Source organism: Mesoplodon densirostris, chromosome 17 (genome assembly GCF_025265405.1).
Source record: "Mesoplodon densirostris isolate mMesDen1 chromosome 17, mMesDen1 primary haplotype, whole genome shotgun sequence".
Taxonomy (NCBI): Eukaryota; Metazoa; Chordata; class Mammalia; order Artiodactyla; family Ziphiidae; genus Mesoplodon; species Mesoplodon densirostris.
In genome coordinates, this window is record NC_082677.1 from 73217000 (window position 1) to 73232145 (window position 15146).

At 42.9% G+C, this 15146-nt stretch overlaps 1 protein-coding gene across 2 annotated transcripts in view; it reads right to left on the minus strand.

Annotated features, from left to right (window-relative positions):
* Positions 1–15146, minus strand: part of NALF1 (NALCN channel auxiliary factor 1) — a 587545-nt gene that overhangs the window by 20464 nt on the left and 551935 nt on the right. For both annotated transcript variants that reach the window (XM_060080203.1, XM_060080204.1), the window contains exon 2: positions 12382–12553. In XM_060080203.1, the coding sequence (XP_059936186.1) occupies positions 12382–12553 (172 nt within the window). The remainder of the gene's footprint in view (positions 1–12381; positions 12554–15146) is intronic.

A 15146-nucleotide genomic window follows, 5' to 3' on the forward strand; every position in this document is an offset into this window, starting at 1 on the left:
CAGCACCCAGATTTTATTTTGGGGAAAAGGCTTCCTGCACTCCAGGGATGTGGTGCAGGCGAGGCTGGGCCAGCCCCTCCCACATGCAGGAGGCCTGGGACTTGCCTTATTGACCTGGATGTTCCATCTCCCTGGCTGCAGGGATTACTCAAGTGTGGACACGTGACTTAAGCCACACTAGCGGACTCCAAGGCGGGACTTCTGCAAAAATTATGGCAATGAGGTGATCTCTTCCTGCTGCGGTTCCCGAACTGAGAGGTTATAAATCTGTAGCTGCTGGTGAAATCAACTAACAAAGAGAAAAACAGAGCTCAGAGGTGGGGTCGGGGAGCCAAAGCTTGACTTGGAGCTTTGATAGAGCTCGAGAGAGTTATTCTCTGCATGGAATCTCTCCTGCATCTCTATGCTTCAGTATATCTCTTTATGTCAGCATATTTCTACCACTTATCTATCTATCTATCTATCTATCTATCTATCTATCTATCTATCTAATGAACAATATATTCCCTGTTGTTTATTTCTGGACCATGAATTCCATCTTTGCTTCAGTCAGTTCCAGTAGGATTTCTGCACTTACAGGACACCTTACCAACACACATACTCTCCTTATGGAGACACTGTGAAGCTTTAATGAGATGGTGGATCTTAGGTGCTTGGCTGAATGTCTTGTGCCGACTAAGTGCTCAAAATTAGTAGACAGTAATAATGCTGGGATTGGTTATAACAGTGGCAGTGACATACATACACGGTAAGGTAGCCTGGAAGCTAGGGATGAAATCTTCATCATGGATCTTACCCTTGTTTGGGAAATCATCTGCTTAAACCTAGGAAAACATAGTTTCTCTGTATTCCCTTGCACATCTGTAAATCTGTGATAATTACACTCTCTATACTTACACTCAGAGAAGTTATGGAGATAAGTGAATGGTTCCTTTCCTCTTCAATATTTTGTTAATACATTACAAGCAACATGTCCAGCCTAGTATTTATTCAATTTGTTTACTTCCACAGATAAACTTGTGTTTCTCGGGTTATGAACCACATCTATTAATCCTCTTTCTATCACCGGCATCTAGCCCAATAGCTGGTATATGATAGATGCAGGAGGGCAAAATGATGCCCCCCCCAGAAGATGTTACATCCTAATCCCCAGAACCTATGAATATCTTGTAACGTGGCTAAAAGGAATTGAGGATGCAGATGGAATTAAGGCTGCTAATTAGCTGACAAAATAGGAAGTTTACCAAGCGAGACTAATCTAATCACACGAGATCTTAAAAGGGGAGAGAGGTTGAGTCCAGCGGGTAAGAGAGATGTGACATGTGAATAACTTGCTTCTCCACTGCTGACTTTGAACTTGGAGCAGTAGAATCACAAGCCAAGGAATGTGGGTGGCTTCAAGAAGCTGGGCACTCTCCTTGGTGGACAGCCAGCAAGGGAACAGGGACCTTGGTCCTACAATAGCAAGGAGCTGAATTCTGCCAACAGTCTGAATGATCAGGGACCAGGTCTTCTCCTAGAGGTTCCAGGAGAAACTTTGATTTCAGCCCGGTGAGATCCAACTTCTGACATACAGAACTGTGAGATAACATATTTGTGCTGTTTTGAGCCACTAAGTTTGTGGCAATTTGTTAAGGCAGCAATAGAAAACTGATGCAATGAGTCTTGCACAAATTTATGTTGAATGAGTGAAAATGCAAGAGAAAATACTCAGGGCGGAACAGAACACACTTCTTAGGAAGTAAAATGTGGAGGAGAAGGCTTCCCTGGTAGCGCAGTGGTTGAGAGTCTGCCTGCTGATGCAGGGGACATGGGCTCGTGCCCCGGTCCAGGAAGATCCTGCATGCCGTGGAGCGGCTGGGCCCGTGAGCCATGGCCACTGAGCTTGCATGTCCGGAGCCTGTGCTCCGCAACGGGAGAGGCCACAACAGTGAGAGGCCCACGTACTGCAACCAAAAAAAAAAAAAAATGTGGAGGAGAGAATATAATTTCATATACATCTACCACATTTCTCCTCAGACATTTCTCTCTAGCACAGCAAGCATTTTACAGTAAAAGTAGGAAGAGCTAATGACCCTCTGGAGTCAAGCTTGTGATGAGAAGGTCACGACTGAGAGAAGCTTGGCTACTCCAGTTACAAAATAAATTCTGGTGTAAAGGGAGAAAACAGAAGAGCAGTGAACTGTGCCAAGTCAGGGAGCCAGATGCCTTGGCTTCTACTGATGGCTTCAGTGTGAACTCGGGGAAGAGACTTGGTTTCTCTATTCTTCAGTTTTCTTTTCTGCTGGATTTAACCACTGAGCTATCACGTGGGATGAATATGACTGAGGAAAGCCCGTGCCTGCTTCCTCACTTGTGCAGACTTTTCTAGGTGATCACTGAATCCACTAACGGTCCCGACCTCAATCCTCTTTACAGTCCAGACCCAACCGTGCACGGAGCCAATGGGAAACCCACCCTCAAGAGCTGGACAACAGCTCACGTCCTTTCAGCTCTAAACCTCGTGACTTTACATATGGAGTTTCCCTAATTATATGTTCATGTTTGCTTCTTTTGTGCTAATTGATGGAGCTCATGATTTCTAATACAATCCATGCTTTTCCTGATGCTCCATGCATTTAAATTTTATCTCTTTGTGGAAAGAATAATAGAAGCGAACAGGTATATAAACCTTTCTTCTTGTAAGGATTGAGATTTGGAATTTGAAAGCTGTCCACAAATCTCATAAAACTGTTATATAAAATTATGAGTCTGCATTTCCTTCTGACACTACAAGAGTAGGCTGGAAATGATGAGAACAAACACATCTCCAAATGGAAGACCATTATATCTAGAGATAGAAAGTTCATTTAGCTAGGTTCTCCCCCCCCGCTTTTCATTAGGATTTATTTTTTAGAGCAGTTTTAGGTTTACAGCAATGTTGAGCACAAAGCACAGAGAGATTAGATTTTCCAAAAGAAAGCTTCACTAACTACAATTCCGTGACATGAAAAGTTTGCAGATTCAGGTTTAAAATCTTCTAATCATGAAGCCATGAAAGGGTGGATACAGTACACACAAGAGCTTTGCAAAGTGAATGTGGTTCTAAATTCCTTCAAAAGGAGATTCGTGAAATTCATGAAAATCATTTTATTTTACAGTTAAAACCGATCCGTACTGGTTAATACTCTTTTTCATCATTACTCTCTCTCTGCATAATTATTATCCTCTAACTCCTCTTGGCTGAGTTCTCTCTTTGCCTTTATAATTCCTTTTTATTGCTTCCTCTCCTCTAATCCTCTAGAACTTTTGAAGTACACAAAATCTGTCTTCATAGAAGGGTTAGACATTATTCTCTTCTTGAACAAACAATACTGAATGTATCTGTTCTATTCCAAAATTGCCAGGCAGAGCTCAGAGCCGCCCTAACAAAGTTCCACAGTCTGGGCAGCTTAAAAACAGTACTTTATGGTCTCACAGTTTTGGAGGACGACAGTCTGAGGTCAGAGTGTTGGCAGGGTTGTAGGTGATGGTATTCCCCCTGTGTTTCAACCCATTGTGTTCCCTGTGGGTGTGTTTGTGGGTACGAATGTCCCCTTGTTATAAGTACACTTCTGTGAGATGAATTGAGATGTTAGAGCCCTAACCTCCTGCACCTCAATGTGACTGTATTTGGAGACGGGACCTTTAAAGAGATGACTGAGTTAAAATGAGGTCTTTAGAGTGAGCCCTAATTCAATGAGATTCCTTATGAAAAGAGTAAATTTGGACACCCAGGATGACCCCTGGGTGCACAGACAAAGGGAAGACCTTGTGAAGACACAGTAAGAAGGTGGCCCAAGGAGAGAGGCCTTTGGAGAAACGAAACCTGCCAACACCTTGACCTTGGACTTCTGGCTTCCAGGACTGCGGGATAATACATTTCTGTTGTTTAAACCACCCTGTCTGTGGCACCTTGTTACATGGCAGCCCTAGCAGATGAACATACCCACTGGGCAGGCAGCACTGGATTAGGGCCCATCCTGATGTCCTCGCTTTAGCCTGATTACCTCCATAAAAGACCCTATTTTCATATAAGGTCACATTCTGAGATATTGCAGGTTAGGACTTGAATTGGGGGGCAGGGGGCAAGTTAACCTTGACGCTCACTTAAAATGTAAATTCCATAAGTGAGGTGTCACTTCGTTCATCAGGTTTAAAGTCCTAGCATCCCAGGTGAGTAAGCAATGTGCATGATGAGGTCCGGGCAGCATTCAACCCGAGTCTTTATCTTGCCTGTGACAGAAGGATGGAACGTGAGGGACAAAATGGCTTTCAAAGGAAACACTGATATTCTCTCTGACTCCAACAGGGGGACGTGTTGTTAAAGTGCATCTACCTGTCAGCCCCCTCTCTGGAATCGTCAGACTATTGCCGGCAGACAGAGGCAGGCAGGAGGCAGCTGGTGGCCCTGCAGGGTACAACCTTCACCTCCTGGCTTCCTTGGGCTTCTCCCCACCTTGGATGGTCCCTTCTTCTTCATAACAGGGCCCATCACAGATTGCTCCCCATTAGTTAATTCATTCGAAATTTGTTTATTGAGCACAGACTGTGTCAAACACCTTTCTGGGCACCGGGCATACAGCCATAAACAACATACATGTTCAGATAAATCTCCCAAAGCAGGAAGAGAATGCTTCAGGATATGAAAATTATTTCCAGAGAAAATTTAAGAAATTATTTTGAACAATGACTGCATCACGGATATAAAAATGGACCTCCTACATCTTACTTATTTGAAGAAAACTTCACGTTGAACCCAAAGAGTAAACATTATAATGATCTGATACATTAGAAATTATGACTAACGATAACCATCTCATCTGGTAAAGTCAAGCCGAACCACCAAAAAGACAAGATTTCAAAATGGAGACAAATTGGTTCACTTTCCATTTTTTTTTTTTTTTTTTTTTTTTTTTTTTTTTTGCGGTATGCGGGCCTCTCACTGTTGTGGCCTCCCCCGTTGCGGAGCACAGGCTCCGGACGCGCAGGCTCCGGACGCGCAGGCTCAGTGGCCATGGCTCACGGGCCCAGCCGCTCCGCGGCATGTGGGATCCTCCCAGACCGGGGCACGAACCCATATCCCCTGCATCGGCAGGCGGACTCTCAACCACTTGCGCCACCAGGGAGGCCCCACTTTCCATTTTTAAAATGTATCGAATGCATTATTTCCTTATGGGACTCAAACCTACTGAACACAAAGCAGAAGGTAGATTCACAATTATTTAGGCAAACATTTTAGAGACCTTGGTTCCTTGTCTTTACCCTTCATAGTAATATATCTGTAGGTTTGCATGTGTGCAGTCTAAAAAACTTGCTCAGTAATCTGACTGAAAAAGCCAACCATCTAAGCACAAAATCTTCCAGAGAACAGCGCCAGACAGTTCTCCTTTCTTTAAGCAGAAAGAATGGCCCAGGTAGAAAATATATGTGATGTTTATTTTTAATATAATATGGGATGTTGTAAAATCAGGATGTGTGTGTTGAACTACTGGAAACGGCATTGCACACACCACAAGCTGTGTCCCCACCTTCTCTTTTCTTACAGAGGGACCTTCTCCAGCTGGACAGCAGAAACGAGACATTTGCTTACAGGTTAATTTCAGGACTGACCGAATGGCCACTTTCCGTTCCACCAGCGATACAGACACTGGACTAATAGCCAGGAAAGGTGGGTCTATCCTGGTTTCTGCAATAATAGGTTTCAGGGGGTCAGCTCTCTTTAATCCTGTATAAAAGCAACATCAGACTAGATGACATCTATAATTCAGGCTTGTTCTCAAATTGACTGAATCTATAATCACGTGAGATCACTGCAATGTCCAAAGCAGTTCAGTACCCAGAACAGCTACAGGGTGGGGATACACACTTCACAGAGAGGCTTGATTGCAGAGATGTTTAACTGCAGATGAAGTTAGTAAACGCCTTCACTGAATAAGGTTTCGCCTGTTCTAGGAGATTCCTCTTTGCGCAGAGTTACCACTCCTAAACCGAATTCCAGAGCTGAAATTCTTCCTCTGTCTTACTACTTTGCTGCCATGTCAGTCATAAACAGCTCTGAGTCTTGTCAGTCACGAAGCTTTCTGGGGATGCTGTGAATCTCTGTAGAACGATGTGTATTTCACCCTCCTCCTTGCTCTAGGGAAGCTCTCTAAACGTTTTCTTTCAACCTCCATCTGAGTACAGACCAACCAACTCATTGCCCAGGATGCCCTGCCCTGGTCCTGTCGGAGCAGCATTCAATAGTTCTGGCTTCAGTAAAGGATAGTCGTCCATCCTAGGGAGTTCAGAGGTCAAGACATACCGGCCAGGCCAGCAAGTTACGCTGCTGCTACGGATTACCAGGCAATTGTGAGATGATGTCACTAGGATCCTCTCCAGGTGGCACCAAGGAGGACCGCTTTCTGCTCAATGCACCTGCGGTGCTCATGTGCCTGGGGACAGACCAGGAAGTGGCTGCAGGCTCCGCCCTTCCTGGCTCCAGAAGCAGCAAGCTTGGGGCTACCTGCCATAGAGACTGGACACACCTTGGGGCTGATTCAACTCCACGCCATGCAAAAGCTCCAGGCACGGTTTCCTCAACTCTCCCTGGTCTAATCCCTTTCATTTCTCCTCTTAGATCAGGTAAGGTAGAGAGAGAAAATGCAGAAGTACAACGTGGACTATGTTAGAACTTCTCCAAGGTTTGTCTAGGTGTGCAGGCTTGGGAGGGTATGGTCAGTTTTATCAGCACACCTGGAGGTAGATGAGTTTATCACCAGTCCTTCCTGGCTCGCCAGCGAGGGTCATCCAGGGGGACCTGGAGCGAGATGCCAGCCTCCACTAACACAGACAAGGATGGACTCTGCATTGTCTGGAGCTGGGGTGCTTTGCCCTCATTTTGGACCAAGGGGTGCCCATCTGACTCAGATTCTGCCTGGACCAAGGGGCATCCACCTGACTCAGACTCTGCCCTCAACATCCAGGAGGGCTGCGTGTGCTGGAGACCCAGACCCATCAGCCACTTGTAGAGATGAGGAAATAGAAACCCAGTGGGTACGACGTTCCAAAATTCATAGCTATGGGCAGAATCCACCAACCTAATTTCTACTCTGGGGCTCTTTCCCTGCATTAGTCCCCTCGCTCAAGGCAAACTTGAACTGTTGGGGAAGCACATGGAGGTGGACGTCAGGGAAGATGACTTTAAGTATGAGGACCTGAACTCAGGTCTAACTCTATGAATTTAATAAGCCTCCAAAAGTGCAGTGTTTTAATGGAAAACGATGCCCCAAACACATGAAGTTACTACATGCTACTTAATTTTTAAAAAATAACTTATTTTCATATTTATTATTTATTCTGATCATACTATCTTCCTTCACATTTCTCTTTTGGTCTAAATTTATATATATACATATATATTTATATAAAGATTTTGGATCTACATATTTTGTAGATTTATATATATATATTATATATATATATAAAGACTTTGTATGACATCACATTGTGCTATAACTAGCTGGTATTTCATTATTCCTTTTTCAGAAAAAAAAGACCCTTGAGTTTTAGAAAATAATCAAACATATTCACACACTGGAGAAGGTACGGGGATTAAAGATATCATAGACGTCCAAATTAAAATTTATAGAGAGCAGGTTTTTCTACTGAAATACTAATTTGGTGAGAAAATCTTTTACATAATCTTTCTAAAAATCTTCATCAACTCCCCAGATGTGTGAGATACAATTTAGGGAATGTTTTTTCACAGTTGTCAACTCTCTCCTGTGAATGACATGAAACATTAAAAAATGCCTTTCGGACTCGATCAATATGCATATCCAAGTATTTTCCCCCATCTTTTTCTCTCGAAGGATTATTATAATGACTTCCTTGCCTGCGGGAAATAAACCGCTTTAGGTCCCCTGCAGAGGCAGAGCCTAGCCACCAGGGGGCGCCCGTCCTCCATCACTTCCTAATCAGACCTGTCACCCTAACGAGCAACAACAGCCCGCCGTGTTTTCCCAGGAGGCGGAAATATAACCTCATGCTTGTCACAGCTAAAAAATGAAATGCAGAATTTACACAGAATTCTCAAAAGATTTTATCTCCATTGTCAGTAACCCCCAGCAGATCTACTTTTACTTTATTTTTTCTTTCAATAATTCACCGATGAAAAATACAGCAGCAAATCAGGTAGGGTCTGTCTTATCCATCAATCAAGTGGCAATTTTCCTAATGCATGTTACCATAGCACCCGCCGCCTGAGATGCTCTGCTACTTCTGTGTTGTTAGTGTTGGCACACCATTCCAGGTAAGCAATCCAGGATTTCTCTAGGGGATTCTAGAAGAATGCGAGGGAGTGTGCAGGGGGGAAACCCGCGTAAGTATCACCATGATGGGTTGACAGCACAGAACCCACAAAGGACTCCACCCCCTCACTCTGAAGACGAAGAAACAGTCCCTAAAATAGCAGAGTATTGTGTGAACCCAGCTTGAGAACAGAAGCCACCTTGAAAAGTTTTAACTCAATAAAGCCTGACATCCAATGATGGGCTTCACCCTGACAGCACCTTGGAATTTCTCCCTAATTAATTTCTCAAATGCCCCTTCAGCAACGCCTCAGTTTTATCCTCTAACAGAAAAACCAAGAGAGATCTCAGGCAAAGTGTCTTTCCTTCATCACCTAAAACAGAAGCAGAACTTAACAATAGGAGGAGGCTCTTCTCTCTAGTTTTGTGGTTAGAACATCTGTCCTTCACCTTCAGCAACAGCCTCAGTCAAAGACATTGTACAGCCACGGACATGCATTCTCAGATATTTCATTTTTTAAAAATAAGCTACCGGCTTGCTAAGGATCATAGCAGCAGATGACCAAAATATAGACATGTAAAACACTCCCATGTAGGACATGGGTAAGTAATATAAGCCTCATAAAGAAATGATGCAATAAGGTTGCATCTAATAACTTACCAAAATTTTAAGTAACTCCTGATTATTTAAAGGAATTTTGTCTGTTCTGAACCCTCTAACTGGTTCCCTGATCCCAAGGACTGAGATGTACTTTTTTGGATGGATGACAGGAATTCTAAGCATCAATATATATCTAATAAAAGCCTAGATGACAGGAAGAACTGGAGTCCTGTAATCCCAGTCTCTAAAAGATTGGATGACGCAGAGGACGCTAGGAAAAAAAGCCATAATCACACCACTGGTTTGTCACCATGGAGAAGCACCTTGAACAAAATTGACCCTCACTTGGACAGCATCTGTCAGCGAGCCTTTTGCAGTCATGTGCTCACTGAGTACTTTTTTGAGATTGATTTTTAGAGGGAATCTCTTTCCTTCTGGAAGCTTCTGAATTGGATGTATTTCCATTGGTAGGGAGACCATTATTAAAGGAATTTGAAGGAAACTCCATCTATTCCTTCAACTCTTGATGATAAGTGATTATATTTTTCAGCATATAGAATGGCAATAAAAACATTTATTAATTTTTTTAAAAAGAGGAATTACTGGAGGCGAGATAAAGACCAACCTACTTAGTGAATTCCTTTTAGTGAAATTGGGTTTAGTGATTGTCATTTACTCATTTCACTGAGGGGGGCGTCCAGCAGATGTGCTGTTCTGTGTGAGCTGAAACGTGGCAGTGAGCCCGCTTCCCAGTGGGCCTCAGGTCATGTGCAGCCAACTGAGGAACTAGGAAAAATACTCCCATTTCTCGACTAGACTTAGTCTCATTCTGAGTACAGAAGACGCTTCATTCAAAATGCGTAAAAGGTGCGAGAGATGACTCAATATTTACTCCAAGTATACCTGAAAGGTGAGTTCTTTGGATCTTCATATCTATCTGTAAGAGGTGAACCTTCAAAGATTGTGTGACAATGTTTGGGAACAAATGTTTTATATGTAAAAGTCTTACTAGTTTCCCTACAAATGTGAGGCCACTGGGCTCCTGGGCAGGGTTTCACCAGTGGCCCCGGGAGCTCACTTCTTCCCAGAAGGAGATGTTCTGGGGGCCCTGGTGACTGGGGCCCTCATCAGTAGTGACGTGGCAGCAAGCGATTCCCACCTGCAGAAATCTCTCCTGTTCAAGTCCAGCAGCAAAACTCAAGGGACCTCTGTGACCCGCGGTGGATAAAGGATGGCTGCTAGTGATCAAGACACAGAATTCTTCCAGGAAGCCTGGGTCACAGCTTAGAAAAGAGGATCAATCTGAAAATTAGTACCATTTTTTTTGTCAAAAATTTTCACAGCACTCAGGGACCAAATGCCTTCATAATTTATTCTGCACATTTTTGAGAAGTAAGAAAAAGAACATAGGCCCAGCTGACAGTGGGGAAAGAAGAGTCAGATTCCCAAATATTCAGTGATGAGATTCTCCCAGGAAGCTTCCAATTTTGGTGGCATTTTCCCCTAGATCCGACAAATGACAAATCTCTCTTTTCCTGTTTGTTTTCCTTAATGATGTAGATGAAAAAATCTGACTTTGAAAGACTCAAAGACAATTAAAAATATAAGATAGACTTTCTGCACATGTGCAAAAAGAGATTAATTTCCATGTTTAGCTTTCTGATGGCCTTGAAAGTGTATAGGGAAGGCGATGAACATTCAAACCTGTATTTCAGATTCAAACATACAGATAAGGGACCAGGAAGCAGGAGGAGATAAAGACAGATGCCTCTCCCTTCATCTGAGGTTCTTTTCTGCTCTGAGAATCTAGTGAAGCTGTTGACCTTCTCTAGGAAAAAAAGCTACATGCATGAGAATGAACAAGAATACAACCTTTACATAAAATTCCAGAAGTTTCTCAGAAGTCCTAAAATCACAGACGCCTCATTGGCCCTTAAGTCAAGAGATGAAGACCTTATCTTGATGACCATTTATTGAAGTTTTGTGTGGAAGACAAATAAATGAATAGCCTGTGACTGGTGAATTTTGGCTCAGATTCAAAGGAAGAAGGTGTTAATATCTTCCTTCCTTCCTTCCTTCCTTCCTTCCTTTTTTCTCTCTCTTCTCTCTCTCTCTCTCTCTCTGTCTTCCCAGTAGAGAGGAACCATATGAAAAATGATCTCAGCATCAAATCAGTGGAATAACAAAAATAATTGGTAAATCACTTTACATTCCACAAATCGCTTCCTTATGTACAATGGCTATTGCCTATGGGTGACGTATCTCGTGCAGCTTGTCTATCTGTATTCCTCACTGCAGACATGCCTGAGGGGGAATGCTATCACTAATGTACTAATGAGAAGATGGTGGCTCGGAGAGAATGCATTAATAGAAATAGGAGGAAAGCCCCTGTCTCTTAACCTTCATCCTGATATTCTTCCCATAAGTTTGGGCAGCATAAAAGTCATCCAGTGTGTAGGCAGGCTTTTAGGGGAGAGCTTTGCTTCACAGTCTCTTGATAGCACATCACTTAGAACAGTATAGGTTATGGATAGGCATGGAAATAAGTATTCTAGAAAGAATTTGATAAATTCTCATGTTGAGCATCTCAATATGTCACTCTGCTTAGAAGGGTCTCACAAAGTTTATTATAAGAAGACGGGTTTTCATGTTTCCTCGTACATATGATGGTGTCTTATCCTGAAAACTTGAAAACAAAACATGCTACAACTCAAGCCATCCAGTTACAAGGACATGTAGCACATTTTTACTGAGAGAGTGTGGAGCAACAACTCTGATGATCACATTTCTGCAGCAAAGTGGATTGTTCTCACTTGTCTACTCAGCATTTATTTTTAAAAAGCAATCTACTCTTATCCTTTGCATCTTATTCTATGTCTAAATTGTGTAACACTTATAAATACCCAGAAATTGAATGCTGCTATTGGTGTTTTGCCCAGTCTGAGTCATCTGGTGAAAGAGGTAAACAATTTAACCGGACTCTAATACACATACACACACATGAGTAACTTAAATGGGCATTTCTTTATACTCTCGATACTTATTTAAGATAAAGTAACATAACACTTCTCAGAAAATAGATTTGGGACCTAAACTTGTTACCAATCTGAAGAAGAAACATAATTTTACCGCCTTATCACGTCATCTGTTCTTAGGTTAATACAAAGATAAGGCAGGTAGAACCCAACCGACTCTAAGGCAAATTTAAGCAAATCCAAAGATTGCTGACATTTTTCCATTTTATCCTTTTACAAACTTAATGATGGTGGTCATAGGTAGATGACACATCACGTGGCATCTCCAAATCAGTTTCGGGGTCCTTTCAGGGTTTCTGTGAAGGAAATCATGCAATAATCCCAGCCAAATCTTGAGGGTTACACAGGTGGAAGGAAACCCCCAGCCAAACAAACACCACATAAGAAGCAGATCCACCACGAGAGGCTGGGTGCCAACGCCTGCCCTGCACTGTACCTGTACAGATGAAACTGGAGAGTCCCCCGTAGACGACTTCATCATTGTCGGGCAATATGAACGGACACCTCGTCTGAACCTCCAAACAGTATTGCTTGCAAGGAATTGTCTTTCTGCAGTTCAGCTGTGCGACTTCAAAATACTGGGAACACAGCCAGGCTTTGTAGACAATCTGAAAAAAGAGAAGAATCAAAAATAGGGCGGGATGACAACAGTTCTGACTAATAAAGGACATGCTGTACTGTGAGAAGCATGCTAGGGTTTCAAGCGGATCATAAGAAAACTCACACTTGGAGAAAGCGTATTCACTCAAGGCCAGCAGCAAGTGATGTCTTGGCAACAGAGCAAAACATTTTTGGATTGAGCCCTTAAGAGAATGCAAAAGGTAATGTGGCATTTGAGGGGATGTAACTCATGTGCAAAACAGTGGAGTTAAGCAGGGCCTGAAGTTTTTAAAATCCAATGATATACAAGAAAGGAGATAACTGGATCCACCGTGGTTATTTATTACAGGGTGCGAGGTGAGCCCTGCAGACACCGGCTATTCCCCTCAAGGGCACTAGATGGCGCTGAGTCCCCTGCAAAGATGCCCCCGCGGGCAGTGCAGAGGCGGCTGGTTAGAGCTTGAACTCCAGGGCACAGAACAAGCAGGGGCGGGCATTTAAATTGATGACTCACATCAAATGCATTAAATATCTCATCGTCCGAAAGCCGGGAAACACCCAACCTAAATCAGACACTTTATGTCGTGGTGTGGTGAGGAGAACGAGGAAGGAAACCACATCAGAACCGCAACTTGGACCTTTAGATACTGTGATCCGCATCAATATTCGATAAGTATTTGCTTAATTTAATAAAATGTGAAAGGACTATGACTTCACCTAGCTCTTTGTTTTTGGTAGGTATTTAGGAAAGTAGATATTGAAAAAATGCCTTTTTCTAATATAAGGGAACAAGTTGAAACTAGGCCCAAATAAAACAATGGCAAAGTATCCACCATACAGATGGCTGTGACTCAGGTATTTCCCAGACCCTTGGCTCTGATGTCTTCTGTTTACCTGTTTCTAAGGTTAATACTAGCCTGGTAAGATTCTGTCGCCTATGTTCTCCCTGGAAAAGTGGACGGTGTACCGTTAAAGGTACACTAAGAGATCATAAATACCTGACGATAATAGCAAGAGTAATAGCGAGTATTTATCAATTTCACACTCTGTTCTAAGCAAGTTACATACATTTTTCCCCATGTAATTCTTAGCACACGCATAGAAGGTAACTATTGGTCACACTTTGCACACGGATAATAATTAGCAATGGAAGTAAGTGGACAATCTAGAATCCAAGCAGAATCAAGATAACTCTTGCCAATATACTGTGAGGAGGATGCTTGTTTCAGGAAAGGGAGAGAAATAAACAGCTCTGAGATACTTTCCAATGGCGCCCTTTTATTTTTGAGGGAGGGGGTTTGAGAAAGTTAGATGTTCTGTGGTGGCACAAAACCAAAGAAACAAGATGATTAACTTTTAAAAGCCCTAAAGGATTTTCAGAGAAAAGCACATGATGACAAATGAATACACTTGTCTTCTTTCATAAGAGCTCCGTAGTATAAGGAAGACCAGAAATCTTTTTTATAATGGCTTAGCCTTGTCCTATGGAGAGACATACTAAGTCATCGCTTTTCTAGGTGTCACTGAATAATATAAACGATTATCTGATGCTAAACAATAATTTTGGGAAGGAACAAAAATAGGTTTAAGGTCTCTGATGCCAAATGACGGGTTCAACTACGTTTACCCCCATCTCTCCTGGGGGGCTTGTACTTTCCTCTCTCTGTGGAAGTTACATCTGCCGGGTACCTACGCTCGTGATGGACGTCTCACCCCAGCCCTTCTCTGCTCCTGCCCCTTGGAAATCACTGCTGATGGTACAACACATTGCTTGACAGCTGCCCATCCTACAGTCAATAGAAAATACTCTCAAGCCACCGTCTAGAAAAGGAACAGACTAGACTATTAAAATGGCCTAAAAAAGAATGACATTTTTACTTAATAGCTGGGTAACAATTTTCTCTTTTTCTCCCAGAGCTTTTTCTCATTTCTTATGTTTCCCCCTGAAACCCTTGAGATGGGTTTGGGAAATATTTTACAAATAAAGAACCTGAGTTAGAGAGAGATTATAGTAGCAAGTGGACAGGATTCAGGCCGGCACTTCCTTCACTGGGCCCTGGGGTAGCTGGACCTCTTCTGAGAGGAAGCGGAAAGTGATGACCACCTGACAAAAGGTGGGTCTCTGGAGTCCTCGAGGGGAGGGGTGGCAGTTCAGAGTGGAAAGGTCCTAGGGATCCTCTAGCTAAGCCTCACATTTTAAAGTGAGAACTGAGGCCTAGGAAGATCACAGCTGATGGCAACCTCAAACCCCTGCCTTCTTGGATGTTGTTTTAATAACACAGCACATTCTTGGGAAGGCATCAACAGATTCATTCTAACGTACCTTTTTTTTCTTTTTTACAAATCACTTCACCCCAGATCTGCACTTTCCAAACCTCCCCTTGAAATTCTGCGCAGTGGCTGTAATAATCACACCCCATCCCCGGGCTGATTTCTGGGTCTTCTCTGCACCAACATCACTTTACAAATCCCCTCGGTTTTGTGGGCCTAACTGAAGGTGTGAGGACAGGAGGGGAGATCCCAGGGAGCTGTGGTCTACTGAACTCATTTCCAGATTCCCGATGAAGACTAGTTTTTTTATTTTTAAAGATAATTCTCAGT